Raw genomic sequence first — 13,222 nt, 5'->3', positions numbered from 1 at the left:
CCGTGGGCTCCAGAAAAACGGTGGCCTGACACATCAATTTATGTTTTTACTATAGAACACCTTTTCTACAACTTAAATGTCTTATATTGTTTCTAAATAAGATATTTAATAAAACATATTGTTGATATAATACAGTTCAGTGACACTGAAATTATTGTTTCTAAAATAATTAACATGTTATGTAGTGCTGTACATTGAGGGATCATAGTACAAATGAATAAAATGCAGTTGGGGTTGATTGTGAGTCGCACGCTCTTGCGACCACTTTTGTGTGTTTTATATGATACCATGTGTTTCAATCGCAACAGCACCTCTGTGCATACACAACGTGGGACAAGTTTATATGGAATTTCACGCATGCGCAGAAGTAAGCATTGATAACTTGCATTTATCTCAAGCTAGTCTCTTTCTGTTCTGGAAAAAAAGCCTTTTTTCATGTGCTGTATGGGCAATCATGTGGCCATTTGCCACCTCAGAGTAGTTGCTGCCCAGTTTTCCTTTGGCATCATGCACACTGCTGAACACAGAGCCAGGACACTTTGGGGCTGATTTAGTTGTTTTGTGGGTGTCCAAATTTATTGGGCTATTCAATTGTTGCCCCTGTTTTGCATGCATTCCTCGTATGCGTGCCCAATTGTACCGGGTTAAGCCGTGCAAAAACCAGATTAGGGTGCACAAACTCGCGTTTGAGAACCCAAACATTGGAGTCTGCAAGCTGAAATGTGTCTCCCCGGCTGTATGCGTGCCCAAACGGAGTAACAATTGAATTGCTTTGTTGGGCACCATCTAGTGGTGGCCGGGGAGACCAATAATTGAATCCCCCCTTTAAGTTACAGCATGTTGAGTGTGTCCTTTTGCAATGTATGGCAGAATGTCTATAATTATTGTGTGCTTGAGTATATATTATGTGGGTCTGTAAAGAGAAGTCATTCTGAATAGTTGGACCTTCTGAGCTCCTTGTTCTCTTCCATAAATATGAGAGATAACACTGTTGTGGTGCCATGACATGACAGAGCAGCATATGGCATCAGGGCTACTAATGGCTTGTGCTCTGCCCATAAGCACAGCTGTGGTAGCTGATTTCAGATCTTTATATCCTATAAACAGAAATAGTCTAGAAAGCCGTGATGCCATCAAGCCACTACTGGAGTGTAAATCCTTTAAAACTAGTATTTGTTGATAAAAATACAAACTACATATGTCTGATTTCCAAAATACAATCCTAACTCAATCTAGTGTATCCATGGCAATAATAAAAATAATAAGATTTGACTTCATTAACAATGTTTGCCTTTATTTACCAGGTTATGACTGAGGAGGCTATCCCCATTTCATATGTTCCTTCACAGGAGATGCACTGCATTCTCCATTGGTTTTCTGAATGGACGGAACCACAGCGCAAAAGCTTCCTTCAGGATATGGTGTGTAAAGCAGTGCCTGGGAAGCTCTGCTTACTCCTTGAGGGATTGGGCTCATTGAATCTTTCTGCAGCACCACCTAGCATCTTTCAATGCCAAATGAGACTTTGGGATCAATGGTTCCAGGGCTGGGATGAGGATGAAAGGAATGAATTTATACGACGATTGGAGCAGCAGGATCAAGATTTTGTAGCATTGTTTTACAAGGAGGTTGCTGGGACTGCAGGCAAGGCCTGATGGGTAACAGCTTGGATGTATGCTGAGAAAGTTAAACATCAAACATGGGAGTGATTTGAGGAAGTACTATTGGAGTTGATGAAGGGAATATGAAAGACATATTGGACTTGAATCAGAATAGTATTGCAAGATTCAGTGAATCTCAGAAATGTTTTACTCCACTTTTGCTACTACTTAGAAGGTGTAAAAATTGTTTTTATAGCTAGAATATGTTGCTATAAAATGAACAGGAGGAGTCCGTTTTGTTACACCTAACAGAAATGGCTTAAATTATGAAGCAATTATTATATTTGGACAATTCTGATAGTCTACTCTTCTAATCTGTATTTGAAGACGTTTTGATTTGTCCTAATGTAAAAGTGATGGGATTCTCCTTTTAAATCCTGTATTTGAAGTGATTTTTTCTCTCTCAGACGCTCACTACATAATTCTTCTCTTTTGTTTCAACTTGTGAATGATAAATGTCTCTAACTTGTAGAATCCGTGTCTTGTGCTTGCACCAGGTGAGAGTGAGAATCAGAAGTACACAAAATATGCCACAGAAACAGCCCACAATTATTCCAGCTTCACTCATAATGGAGCTATGGGAGACGGGAGACTGGAGCCTGCAGAGGGAGAAAGAGATTTAGCACTGGGATTTCTATTGAGTTGTATAGAAACTACAATTACTATAACAAATTCTCACCTGATGGTGATGGTGGAAAACTGAAGAGACTCATATGTAATAAGCTCATCCAAGAAGTTCGTAAAAGTCACATTTGGGGAACTTCCAGGGGGACAATTATTGGTTCCACCAGCCATAAGTGTAAATGAGAAGTCTTTGTCTGGCTCTGAGAAAGCATGCAGGAAGCATCTGAACAAAGAGGTGATATTCCTTTAATAATGATAATAGGGTATACATGTCTTATCTTGCCTACATTATTCTACATACACGTAAACGATTTTACTAAGTGACTTCTCTCCATAGTGTAAAGGTATTGTATATTGTTTTTACCTTGAGTGGAAAAAGTGATAGGAAAAAAAAAAGCACTTTGAAAGGTGTGACTGTATTTACTTTAACTGAGAACACTTATTCTTAGGTTATTTTATGAGAGAAGCTTTCAGCTCGGTCTTACCAACATTGTGTAACCTGTAGGCAGATGCTAGAGACGGAGGTACCATCTGAATAAGGTCACCTTGTCGCAATGGGCATTCACAAATCGATTAAAATGGGCACTAAGAAGCTCATTCTTATTAGAATATTATAGTTTACTACACATTTATTATTGTGATTAGTACGTGTTACTGCTTTTATTATACAAATATATTCTTAAAATTAAAAATTTATGGCCTGATTCAGAGGTTGATGCTTGCGCAGTGGAGCGCAGCCACTTGCCTAATAAGTCCTGAAAACCCCTATGGCGCTTGCGTTTCTTTCACTGTACGACTATGTATTGTCACAAGGCGGGAAGAATAATTTCCAGCAGTACGGCAAAACAGTGTTTATGTGTTTATTCACATCAGTTTAGAAGCCACTGCACAAACAGGTATCAAGTCTGGTATATCAGCAGGTCTCAAACACCATACAAGATAAAGCAGACACAGTACCAGGTTTGCCGCTCTGGTTCACAGACAGCTTGCATAAAATATATGGGCCATCCAGGCCCTGGCACCCTAAGCTAACCACCACCCCGTACTATTGCCTGGCCAGCTTGTCCGGCAACAAGAGCACTGTACTCTGTTTGCAGCAAAACAGTTATTCCAGCTCACAGGTGTGCTGACTGCTTGGTTGTGAATCTTGGCACACTGCAAAACCTGGACTGGATCTGACAACCAGCTTAGACCCAGCAGGCACATAGTGAGTATTGCCTCTGACTTGTGGCAATGTGGCCTCCCTTGCTGGAGTTGAGTAGAAGATGCCTGCCATAAGCTGCTGCAAGTGAAGATGGCGAGAATAATAAAAACTGATGGCTTGTTTACAAATGCCGGCAGATTTACACCGTCCATGGCAATTGAAAGTGTGCATCTCGGGGATTGCACATTCCTTCACAAGCAAGTACACAAGGGGAAGGCTGAAACTATCATTTGCATAATACTGCAGTTGCAAATCTGGAAAAAAATCGCAATTACGAATGCAGCTGCATCCACATGTAAATCGAGCCCTATGTATTTAGTATTTTGGCTCAGGAGATAGGGTAGTGGGCTTCCCTATGAAACAGGTTGGTGATCCATGTTTTTGTCTCCACATACAGACTGAGAATGCATGCTTTTAACCACTTAACTGACAAAAAAATGTATAATTTTATATTTATTAAAAAAACAAAAAAAAAAATAGCCCCAAACATCAGAACATCGGTCAGCACCATCAGAAATATTGCAACCATCACGTCTTTAGTTTTAACAGCTCGGACAGCCGCCAAGTACATAGGAGGGGCTTGGTGGGGGTTAATTTACACTTCCCCAGCGGCTGCTTGTCTGCATCCACTGGGTGGGGGGGTCCTGCCGCAGCGCGGCAAACACTGGGAGAGGGTGTGGTAAGGCAGAGAGACCTTCCGGTCCCTCTGAGAGCAGCAGAGGGAAGTTTCTCTTCCCTACAGCTGCAAACACGGACTATCTGACTGGTCGCATCCTGTTTGATTAGGGGGGTGATTCATATCTGATCTGTGTTCAGTTACTCGGACATGCAGGAGACGTCCAGCACAAGGCTAGTCCACCCCGCGTGTCAGGCCCTGCCTGCCCCCCTTCACCACCACACACACACACACACACACACATGGGTGCGATGCTTTTGCACCCGCCGAGTAGCTCCCTGCCTGCTCAGCCTAGCTGCGCTGGCGGGTGGCTACCTGCCGTGTCCCGAGTTGCAGCGACTGTGGAAAGCCCCCGCAATGGTCCGGACACACCTGCGCTGTCCAGACTGCCCCCCACCAACAGCGTTATAATGTCGTTGGCACCCCCCTCCCGCCTCACGACCGCCTCTGCCTGATTGACAGGCAGAGGTGATCGCAGCCCTGAGATGCTTTTAGTATCTCACTAGGCCTCCCAGGGTGCGCACACGCAGTGCACTCCCCAAAGGGCTTCAGACTGCGATAGCGGTCGCTTCAGTGATCCAGTCTGAATTAGGCCCCAGGTCAGGTAAAGCACTTGCTGGTGTGGTAGCATCTGATGCGACCATGCCAGGCAAGTAGTTAAACAATGAGGTCCTTCTGGATATAACAGGGATACGGAACCTTAGGCCCTTCAGCTGTTGTCATCCCAGGATGCCATGCAACAGTTTTAGCATGGCCAAATAGCAAAACTAGCAGTGCATGCTGGTATGTGTAGTTCAACAACAGCTGGAGGGCCAAAGGTTCCCCAAACCTGGATGCAAGTATGACTCTTGGGTGCTGCATTTACAGCATTATTACTGAGTCACGTCAAGTAACTTAAGGCAGGTATACACTAGACGATTTTGAACCAATCAAGATTTCCCTTGAAATTTCCCCAGCTGCAGAATGGAAGAGCATACACACTGAATGATATAGTGAACAATATCGTTCAGTGACGTCACCCCTCCCATACCTGAACATGCAGTCATGAAAGATATAGCCTAAACTGCATGTTGAATTGATAAAGATAAATCATAATGACCTGCGGGAGCACGCATCGTTATCGTGCATACAGACTAAACAATATGCACGATAATATTTTTTTATATTTTTATTGTGCATATCGTCCACTTAAATCGTCTAGTTGTATGCCCCTTTTACACTGCTAAATTAAATGACATGGTGCAAGACCTGTTTCAAGCATACAAATAAATCTTTACTATATAAGTAATCTTTATAGATGGCCAAAAAAAAAACTAATTTCTACCCTAGATATTAAACAAGGTCTGCCGAAATCCCAGGAGACTGGTAGCCAATACACTGAAATGGTACTAATGTGTATTTATTTGTATCTGATTTTATTCACCCCTTTATATGTCTGTAAACGAAAGAACTCAATATATTGTATGCTCACGAATGTAAACATTGTAAAAGCGATTACTTTAAATAATGTTGCATTATTTCTGTTGCCTGACTATACTTGAATATTGTGCTTTTATATAGCAAGTACAATTTGTATTTATGGTAAGAGGTTCCTTTTAATCTTCATGCCTTTGACATTCTAGTCCTATTTAATTTATAACTTTTATTTAATGACTATGTTTCACCTTTGCACTCCAGCATGTTGTGCGATAACTCCGATAATTTCACCCATGAGGAGCATCTTTTGTTCTTTGGTCCATTTAGCACCATGCATGATTTTCACCTGGACTTGGATTCCTTGTCCTGCTGTAGGAAATATGCTAGAAATGGATGCCGTGATTGAAACTGGTGTTGGGAGAGATGGCTGACGAAATCCCAAACAGAGTCTTCCATTTGGGCACAGAAGGCCACCTTCAAAACCTTTCACCTGCAAGAGTTGACCAAAAAAAATTAATCAAAAGACTTTTATGTTCAAGAGCCCAGTAAACATTTCATGAAGAAAAAAAAACTCCCATCAGTTAACTGGCTTTTCTAGATGTGGCTAATTTTTATGGGCAACACTTTGTGTTTTATTTATTTTTCTCCATCTGGGTAACACTTCTTGACCATGTAGTGTAGTGAGGATTCAGAAACTACCACTTAACTGGTTAACTTTTTCTAGCATAAAAGCACCTCCCCTTCAACCCCTTCCTCAGTTTAAAATGAAGTGCTGAAGGAGTAGATCAACACTAAGTTAGCTAGATTATTTTTTTTTCCATTTTGTTTTCTCTTACATCCTAGAGGATGTTGGGGTCCACATTAGTACCATGGGGTATAGACGGGTCCACTAGGAGCCACTGGCACTTCAAGAGTTTGAGAGTGTGGGCTGGCTCCTCCCTCTATGCCCCTCCTACCAGACTCGGTTTCGAAAATGTGCCCGGAGGAGCCGGTCACAGCTAGGGGAGCTCCATAGGAGTTCTTTTAGTTTTTTAGAATTAGGCACAGGGAGGCTGCTGGCCTCACTGCTTCGAGGGACTAAGGAGAGGAGTAGTGCCCGCCCTGAGGGGTCTGAGCCACCATCTCCGCTGACAGGACACAGCTCCTGGGGATTGAACGTTCGCTGCCACGCGATCGCTCATCCCAGCAGCATGCCGCCACCCCCTTACAGAGCCAGAAGACTTCAGTGGCGAGTTAGTCACCAACCCCCCTGGCAAGCGGGGAGCCGGTGAGAAGATGGCGGCAACAGGGTAGGGAGCGCAGTACTAACTGCGCTCAGGGGCTCAGCGGTACATGGTGAGGGGCGCCCTGAGCCAGCGCCTACACCCTATACACTGCCAGCAAGCCTGTCAGGTTCTCAGGATCGCTGCCAGCACATTTCCTCAGGCCAGTATAAACTACAGGAGAGCGAGAAGCAGCGCCATGAAATGGGGTGGAGCTTCTCAGAGCGGACCCAGCAGCGTTCAGCGCCATTTTCCTGCCTGCAGAAGCGCTGACAGGGAGAGCTGTCCCTCCAAGTCAACTCCAGCTATCTTGTACGGTACCAGGGGGTTGTAGAAGGGGGGGAGGCTATATATGTGTACTTTTTTAGCCTATTAAGGTGCACAGTAAGTGCCAGGTAGGGGCTTCCCTATATCTTAAAGTGCTGTGGGTGGGTTGGCTCCAATCTCTGTGGCTCTCTTGGCACAGGGAAACTCTGCCCTTTCCGTGTGTGTGTGTGTAGTGTTTGTTGTCTCCAAAAAGCCATGTCTAGGGACTCTGTGTCATATGCTGCAGAGAATAATTCCCCTCAGGATGATCCCATTCCATGTAATGTAATTGCACTGTTTTAGCGCAGATCCCTGCAAGGGAGCCTGAGTGGTTAGCCTCTCTTAATGGTATGATTTCTCAGATTTCTACTAGGGTTGCACAGAATGAGACTGCAACTCAGGTTTTACAGAACTCTATGGCAGTTTGGTCCGGTTCTGGAGAAGGTAAGGCATCGGTTCCACTTAGAAGGGGAATACGGACACAGCCGCACTGTTTTGGAAGGAGACTACCAAACAGTAGCTGGCACACCGCCACCACGGGTGCTCCAGCGCTAGGCTTTAGGGATCATAAGGCGCCAGGATTAGTTTGAGGTTGCGATCCCTAGGGTTTATGTCAGCAGTGGGGAGTCAGATGCTCTTCTGGTTGCCCCTCCCCCCAGTTCATGACCAGTTACCGTGCATCTCCCGCCATGAACTGATTGCCTCACTTCCATCTCAGACGCTGCCACAAGGGGACTTGGTCACAGCATAGGCCACTTCGTCTGACTCCCCACTGCTGACATCAACCCTAGGGATCGCAGCCTCATACTAACCTGGTGCCTTATGATCCCTAAAGCCTAGCGCTGGAGCACTCGTGGTGGCGGTGTGCCAGCTACTGTTTGGTAGTCTCCTCCCAAAACAGTGCGGCTGTGTCCGTATTCCCCTTCTAAGTGGAACCGATGCCTTACCTTCTCCCCGTGCACCGGCCACAGCCTGGTAACGTCTGCTGGACCTGCTAGTTTCATTTGACACAGACGCCCGTCGATACAGCACTTGTACCGTGGGTAAGCGTTGTTGCGACCTGGCGGAGAGTTGTTGGAGCGACTCTTTCCAATATGCATGTAAGACACTGTTAGGAAAGATCACTCAAAAAACATAGTAAGACTATAAAAATAAATTAAATAAAGCTTAGGGCTGCCAAAAAACAGCAGCCCTGTGACCATGGTCCGGCTCCTGCCGCACCAAACAAAAAACTGATTTGACTGAGTCGGTGGGCGGGATTATATGGACGAGCCCGTTGCATCCTGGGAGGCCAGGAAGCTTGTGATCGTTTGGTGCCAATCCGCTGTCGCTCCATCATATCCCAATGTTATCCTGTGGACCCTGCCAGAGAAATATTTTTACCTGTGGAAAAGATATCCAAGGTGCAGGTAATGACTCAGGAATTGTTGCACAGTCAAACAATATCAGTTCACACGGCAATGCGCGTGATGGGGTTGATGGTGTCAACATTCGATATGGTGGAATATGCACAATTCCACTCAAGACCTTTGCAACATCTGAGTCTGACCAGATGGAATGGAGTACATCAGACAATAAAGAAACAAATGATGGTACTTCCAGTAAAGGTAAAAAGGTCATTAGCCTGGTGGCTACAGACATCCCATCTAGACAAGGGGAGACCCTTTTGGATATCAGATTGGGAGATCCTGACAACGGATGCCAGTCTTCAGGGCTGGGGAGCAGTGTCCGGAAAATTGTGGTTCCAGGGACAATGGACAACAGAAGAAAGTTGCCTGCCAATAAATCTGTTGGAACTCCGGGCTATATACATGGCACTGATTCAGGCAAAGGACATTCTGCAAGGAAAACCAGTCCAGATCCACTCGGACAATGCAATGGCAGTAGCGTACCTCAACCATCAGGGAGGAACTCGCAGCCAAAGCGCAATGAAGGAGGTAAGTCACATACTAAAGTGGGCAGAACTCCATCTTCCGGCATTATCCGCATTGTTCGTTCTAGGAGTCCTAAACTGGGAAGCGGACTTTCTCAGTCGACACACCATTCGAGCAACTGAATGGGCTCTACACCCGGAAGTATATCAAACTCTAGTAGACAAGTGGGGGTTGCCAGAGATAGATCTCATGGCATCCAGTCTGAACAACAAAGTTCCGGCATACAGGTCAAGAACAAAAGAACCCAGAGCGATCATTGTGGACGCACTGTCAGTGAAATGGGAATTTCATCTGGCATATCTGTTTCCTCCAATCTCCCTGATACCGAGGGTGGTGAGGAAAATAAAGCATGCAAGGGGTGCCGTGATTCTAATAGCTCCGGCTTGGCCCAGAAGGCTGTCGAAGTCAAAAATATTGCAGCCATACGCACCAAGTACAAACACCACACAGATGGCCTCTTGTTCTGCCGTGCGTGCACATACTCGCAGGTTGCGTATGACCGCTCACGCGGTGGTCAGTGATCGCGCTGAGCCAAAAAAAAGTGGGTCCCAGGGACCCCTCACTTTTTAAAATTGGGGTCCTACCGGTCTTTTTCTGGGTCCCATCGGAATAAAGGTTCTTTTAAACTTAATCTTGTTTGGACACTACAAAAGTGTTGCAAGGTGGGGAGGATGGGGCGACAATGCTGCTGGGCTGTGTAGCATGCAGGACACCCTGCACCAGAGGTGTAACTAGACATTTTGGTGCCCTTAGGCAGAAAGTGAATTGGTGTCCCAACTCCCAGACCGCAAAGTATAGGCAAGGCGCACCACAAAAAAATAGGGGCGTGGCTTCATGGGGAAGGGGCGTGACCACATAATAGTGCCAATTCACATTAGACCGCACAGTAGTGCCGCTTATACACATTGCACCAGGTAGAACCTCCTATGCACACTGGGCCAGGTAGAGCACTTTATACACATTGCGCCAGGTACAGCACGTTATACACTTTGCACCAGGTACAGCACGTTATACACTTTGCACCAGGTACAGCACGTTATACACTTTGCACCAGGTACAGCACGTTATACACTTTGCACCAGGTACAGCACGTTATACACAATGCACCAGGTAGAGCACGTTATACACAATGCACCAGGTAGAGCACGTTATACACAAGGGCCCTCATTCCGAGTCGTTCGCTCGGTAATTTTCATCGCATCGCAGTGAAATTCCGCTTAGTACGCATGCGCAATATTCGCACTGCGACTGCGCCAAGTAATTTAACAATGAAGATAGTATTTTTACTCACGGCTTTTTCTTTGCTCCGGCGATCGTAGTGTGATTGACAGGAAATGGGTGTTACTGGGCGGAAACACGGCGTTTTATGGGCGTGTGGATAAAAACGCTACCGTTTCCGGAAAAAACGCAGGAGTGGCCGGAGAAACGGGGGAGTGTCTGGGCGAACGCTGGGTGTGTTTGTGACGTCAAACCAGGAACGACAAGCACTGAACTGATCGCAGATGCCGAGTAAGTCTGAAGCTACTCTGAAACTGCTAAGTAGTTTGTAATCGCAATATTGCGATTACATCGTTCGCAATTTTAAGAAGCTAAGATTCACTCCCAGTAGGCGGCGGCTTAGCGTGTGTAACTCTGCTAAAATCGCCTTGCGAGCGATCAACTCGGAATGAGGGCCAATGCACCAGGTAGAGCACGTTACATACTTTGCACCAGGTACAGCACGTTATACACTTTGCACCAGGTAGAGGACTTATACAAATTGCACCAGGTACAGCACGTTACACACATTGCGCCAGTTATTGCACGTTATACACATTGCGCCAGTTAGAGCGCGTTATACACATTGCGCCAGGCAGAGCGCGTTATACACACTGCGCCAGTTAGAGCGCGTTATACACACTGCGCCAGTTAGAGCGCGTTATACACACTGCGCCCGGTAGAGCGCGTTATACACTGCGCCCGGTAAAGCACGTTATACACACTGCGCCCGGTAAAGCACGTTATACACAATGCGCTCGGTAGAGCATGTTATACACAATGCACCAGGTAAGAGCACTGAGGCACACTGCACCAGGTAAGAGCACTGAGGCACACTGCACCAGGTAAGAGCACTGAGGCACACTGCACCAGGTAAGAGCACAGAGGCACACTGCACCAGGTAAGAGCACAGAGGCACACTGCACCAGGTAAGAGCACTGAGGCACACTGCACCAGGTAAGAGCACTGAGGCACACTGCAGTAATCACCGTCAACGTCCACCTCTCCCCTCCTCTCCCCCCCCCCCCCCCCCCGGGCCGTAGTGGACACAGTGACACAGTACAGGAAACGCACTACACGTGCAGGGATCGGCGTCCTCCGTGATCTAGTGGGTAAAGCTGGGCTTTGTGACTGGGGCTTCCCACGGTGCCGTCTGAGGCAGTGGCCGCGCTGCCGCTCTTGCTTCGAGGGGTTGAACACCTCAAAGCAAGAGCGGCAGCGCGGCCACTGCCTCAGACGGCACCGCGGGAAGCCCCAGTCACAAAGCCCAGCTTTACCCAGTAGATCATGGAGGACGCCGAACCCTGCACATTGCCAGCACCCCCCAGAGACGCTGTGGCAACCTCCCCCCAGTAACCCATCCACCAGCCGCACTATTCACTCACCAACACCGAGTCACCCGGCCTCCGCAAGCAGCCAGGCGCCAAAGAGGAGGGGGAACTGGCTCCACCTCCTCTTTATATCATTCAGCCCGAGGCCAGCGTGTCAGTTAAAACAAATCCCCCTTAGGGATTGGCTAATGAGGAGCGCGTCCCCGGGGACCCTCCCACTTTGTAAACTGGAGTCCCATGTCTTCAAAAACGGGTAAAAAACGCGCCATAGCGTGTTTTTGCGATCACTGGGTGGTGCGTATTAGCGCGTGGTATGAGTAATTACGGTGGCATATGTATTTGCATGGAAAAGCCACAAAGACACATTTCATATTTAATTCACATAGTGCACAATTTACACATAGCCTACATGTACCACACCAGCGAGTTACACTTGCTTAAAAGGTACAGTAACAAAGGAATTCACCTTTACTGGATATGAGGGGACAGAATTAGGTTAGGAGGTGGTGTTTGGTATCCAGTTGTACAGTATTTTAAGAGCTTTATTCCGGTACCAGTTTGCAGAAGATAGCACGCTCCTGCGCATAGATATGCGCAGGAACAGAATATTACACTGTATTTACTGTACTTTGATATTCGGCGGGAACCCAGTGGAGACCATCTGCAAGTGCACCTGAACCAGGCATCGCCCACCTATTCAAACCGACCTATGACCTCTCGTGTACTGTAAATGACCAGCTCTGTGACCTATGGGTGAAGAGATTACAGTTTTTATTGTATCATGAACTGGACAAATGTATAAAAAGCCAAGCTGCCTGGCCGGCCACACATTCTATGAAAGTCATCTATCTTGATTGACCGAGGACCGGGACCGGGTGGCGCTTGCGAACAAACGTATGTATCATTGATTGTAGCCTGTATCTCTTACTGTGAATTGTATTACTATTGTAACCCCGCTAGTAAATAACTGCTGGTGGGTCGAATCCCAACATATTTAAATACTATTGGTGTCATGTCCCTTTCCTGCTGAGGTTTAAGGTGTATTTCAGCCACACGTGTAGCTGCATTGTGCTTACAGCATGTCGGTGTGTGTGTACGCAAAGTGTGTACTTTGTACGACCGTTGCTGCGTGTGTACGTAAAGTGCGTATACGGTACGGGCCTGTGTGCGCTAACTGGGTAAAAAGTACGTGGGTTAAGGATTACATCCAGCAGCGGCTAGGGTTTTAGTGTAAAAGGTATAGCTTTTCTGTCCTGTATGTTAATCAGCATTAACAAGGCATTAGTACATAGATCTGCAGAGTATGTCGATGGATGCTCCAATTCTGCTCCCTCAACGTCCAGATCTAGTAATGCAGGGTCCTTGTTATCACAGGCATCTGGATCGGCTGTCTTTGACGGCGTGGCTGTTGAAACCTCTATCCTGAAGTCAAGAGGATTCTCACAACAGGTAATTCAAACAATGCTCAGAGCAAGGAAACCCTCCTCTGCTCGCATTGATCACCGAATATGGCAAGCCTATATTCATTGGTGCAGTGAAAGAAATATGGAT

General features: G+C 46.4%; 2 protein-coding genes across 5 annotated transcripts in view; one reads left to right on the top strand and one right to left on the bottom strand.

The window, feature by feature from the left end:
- C1H14orf119 (chromosome 1 C14orf119 homolog) overlaps positions 1–2,135 on the top strand; it is a 67,574-nt gene extending 65,439 nt beyond the window's left edge. For all 4 annotated transcript variants that reach the window (XM_063913550.1, XM_063913553.1, XM_063913551.1 and 1 more), the window contains exon 2: positions 1,305–2,135. In XM_063913550.1, the coding sequence (XP_063769620.1) occupies positions 1,308–1,655 (348 nt within the window). In that variant the 5' untranslated portion in view covers positions 1,305–1,307 and the 3' untranslated portion in view covers positions 1,656–2,135. The remainder of the gene's footprint in view (positions 1–1,304) is intronic.
- CIROP (ciliated left-right organizer metallopeptidase) overlaps positions 2,058–13,222 on the bottom strand; it is a 42,479-nt gene continuing 31,314 nt past the window's right edge. The window contains exons 13-15 of the mRNA XM_063913549.1: positions 5,830–6,071; positions 2,341–2,508; positions 2,058–2,260 (exon numbers count right to left, since the gene is read on the bottom strand). Coding sequence (XP_063769619.1) covers positions 2,065–2,260; positions 2,341–2,508; positions 5,830–6,071 — 606 coding nt within the window. The 3' untranslated portion in view covers positions 2,058–2,064. The remainder of the gene's footprint in view (positions 2,261–2,340; positions 2,509–5,829; positions 6,072–13,222) is intronic.

This window comes from Pseudophryne corroboree, chromosome 1 (genome assembly GCF_028390025.1).
Source record: "Pseudophryne corroboree isolate aPseCor3 chromosome 1, aPseCor3.hap2, whole genome shotgun sequence".
Taxonomy (NCBI): Eukaryota; Metazoa; Chordata; class Amphibia; order Anura; family Myobatrachidae; genus Pseudophryne; species Pseudophryne corroboree.
This window is presented reverse-complemented; position numbering and strand designations above follow the sequence as displayed.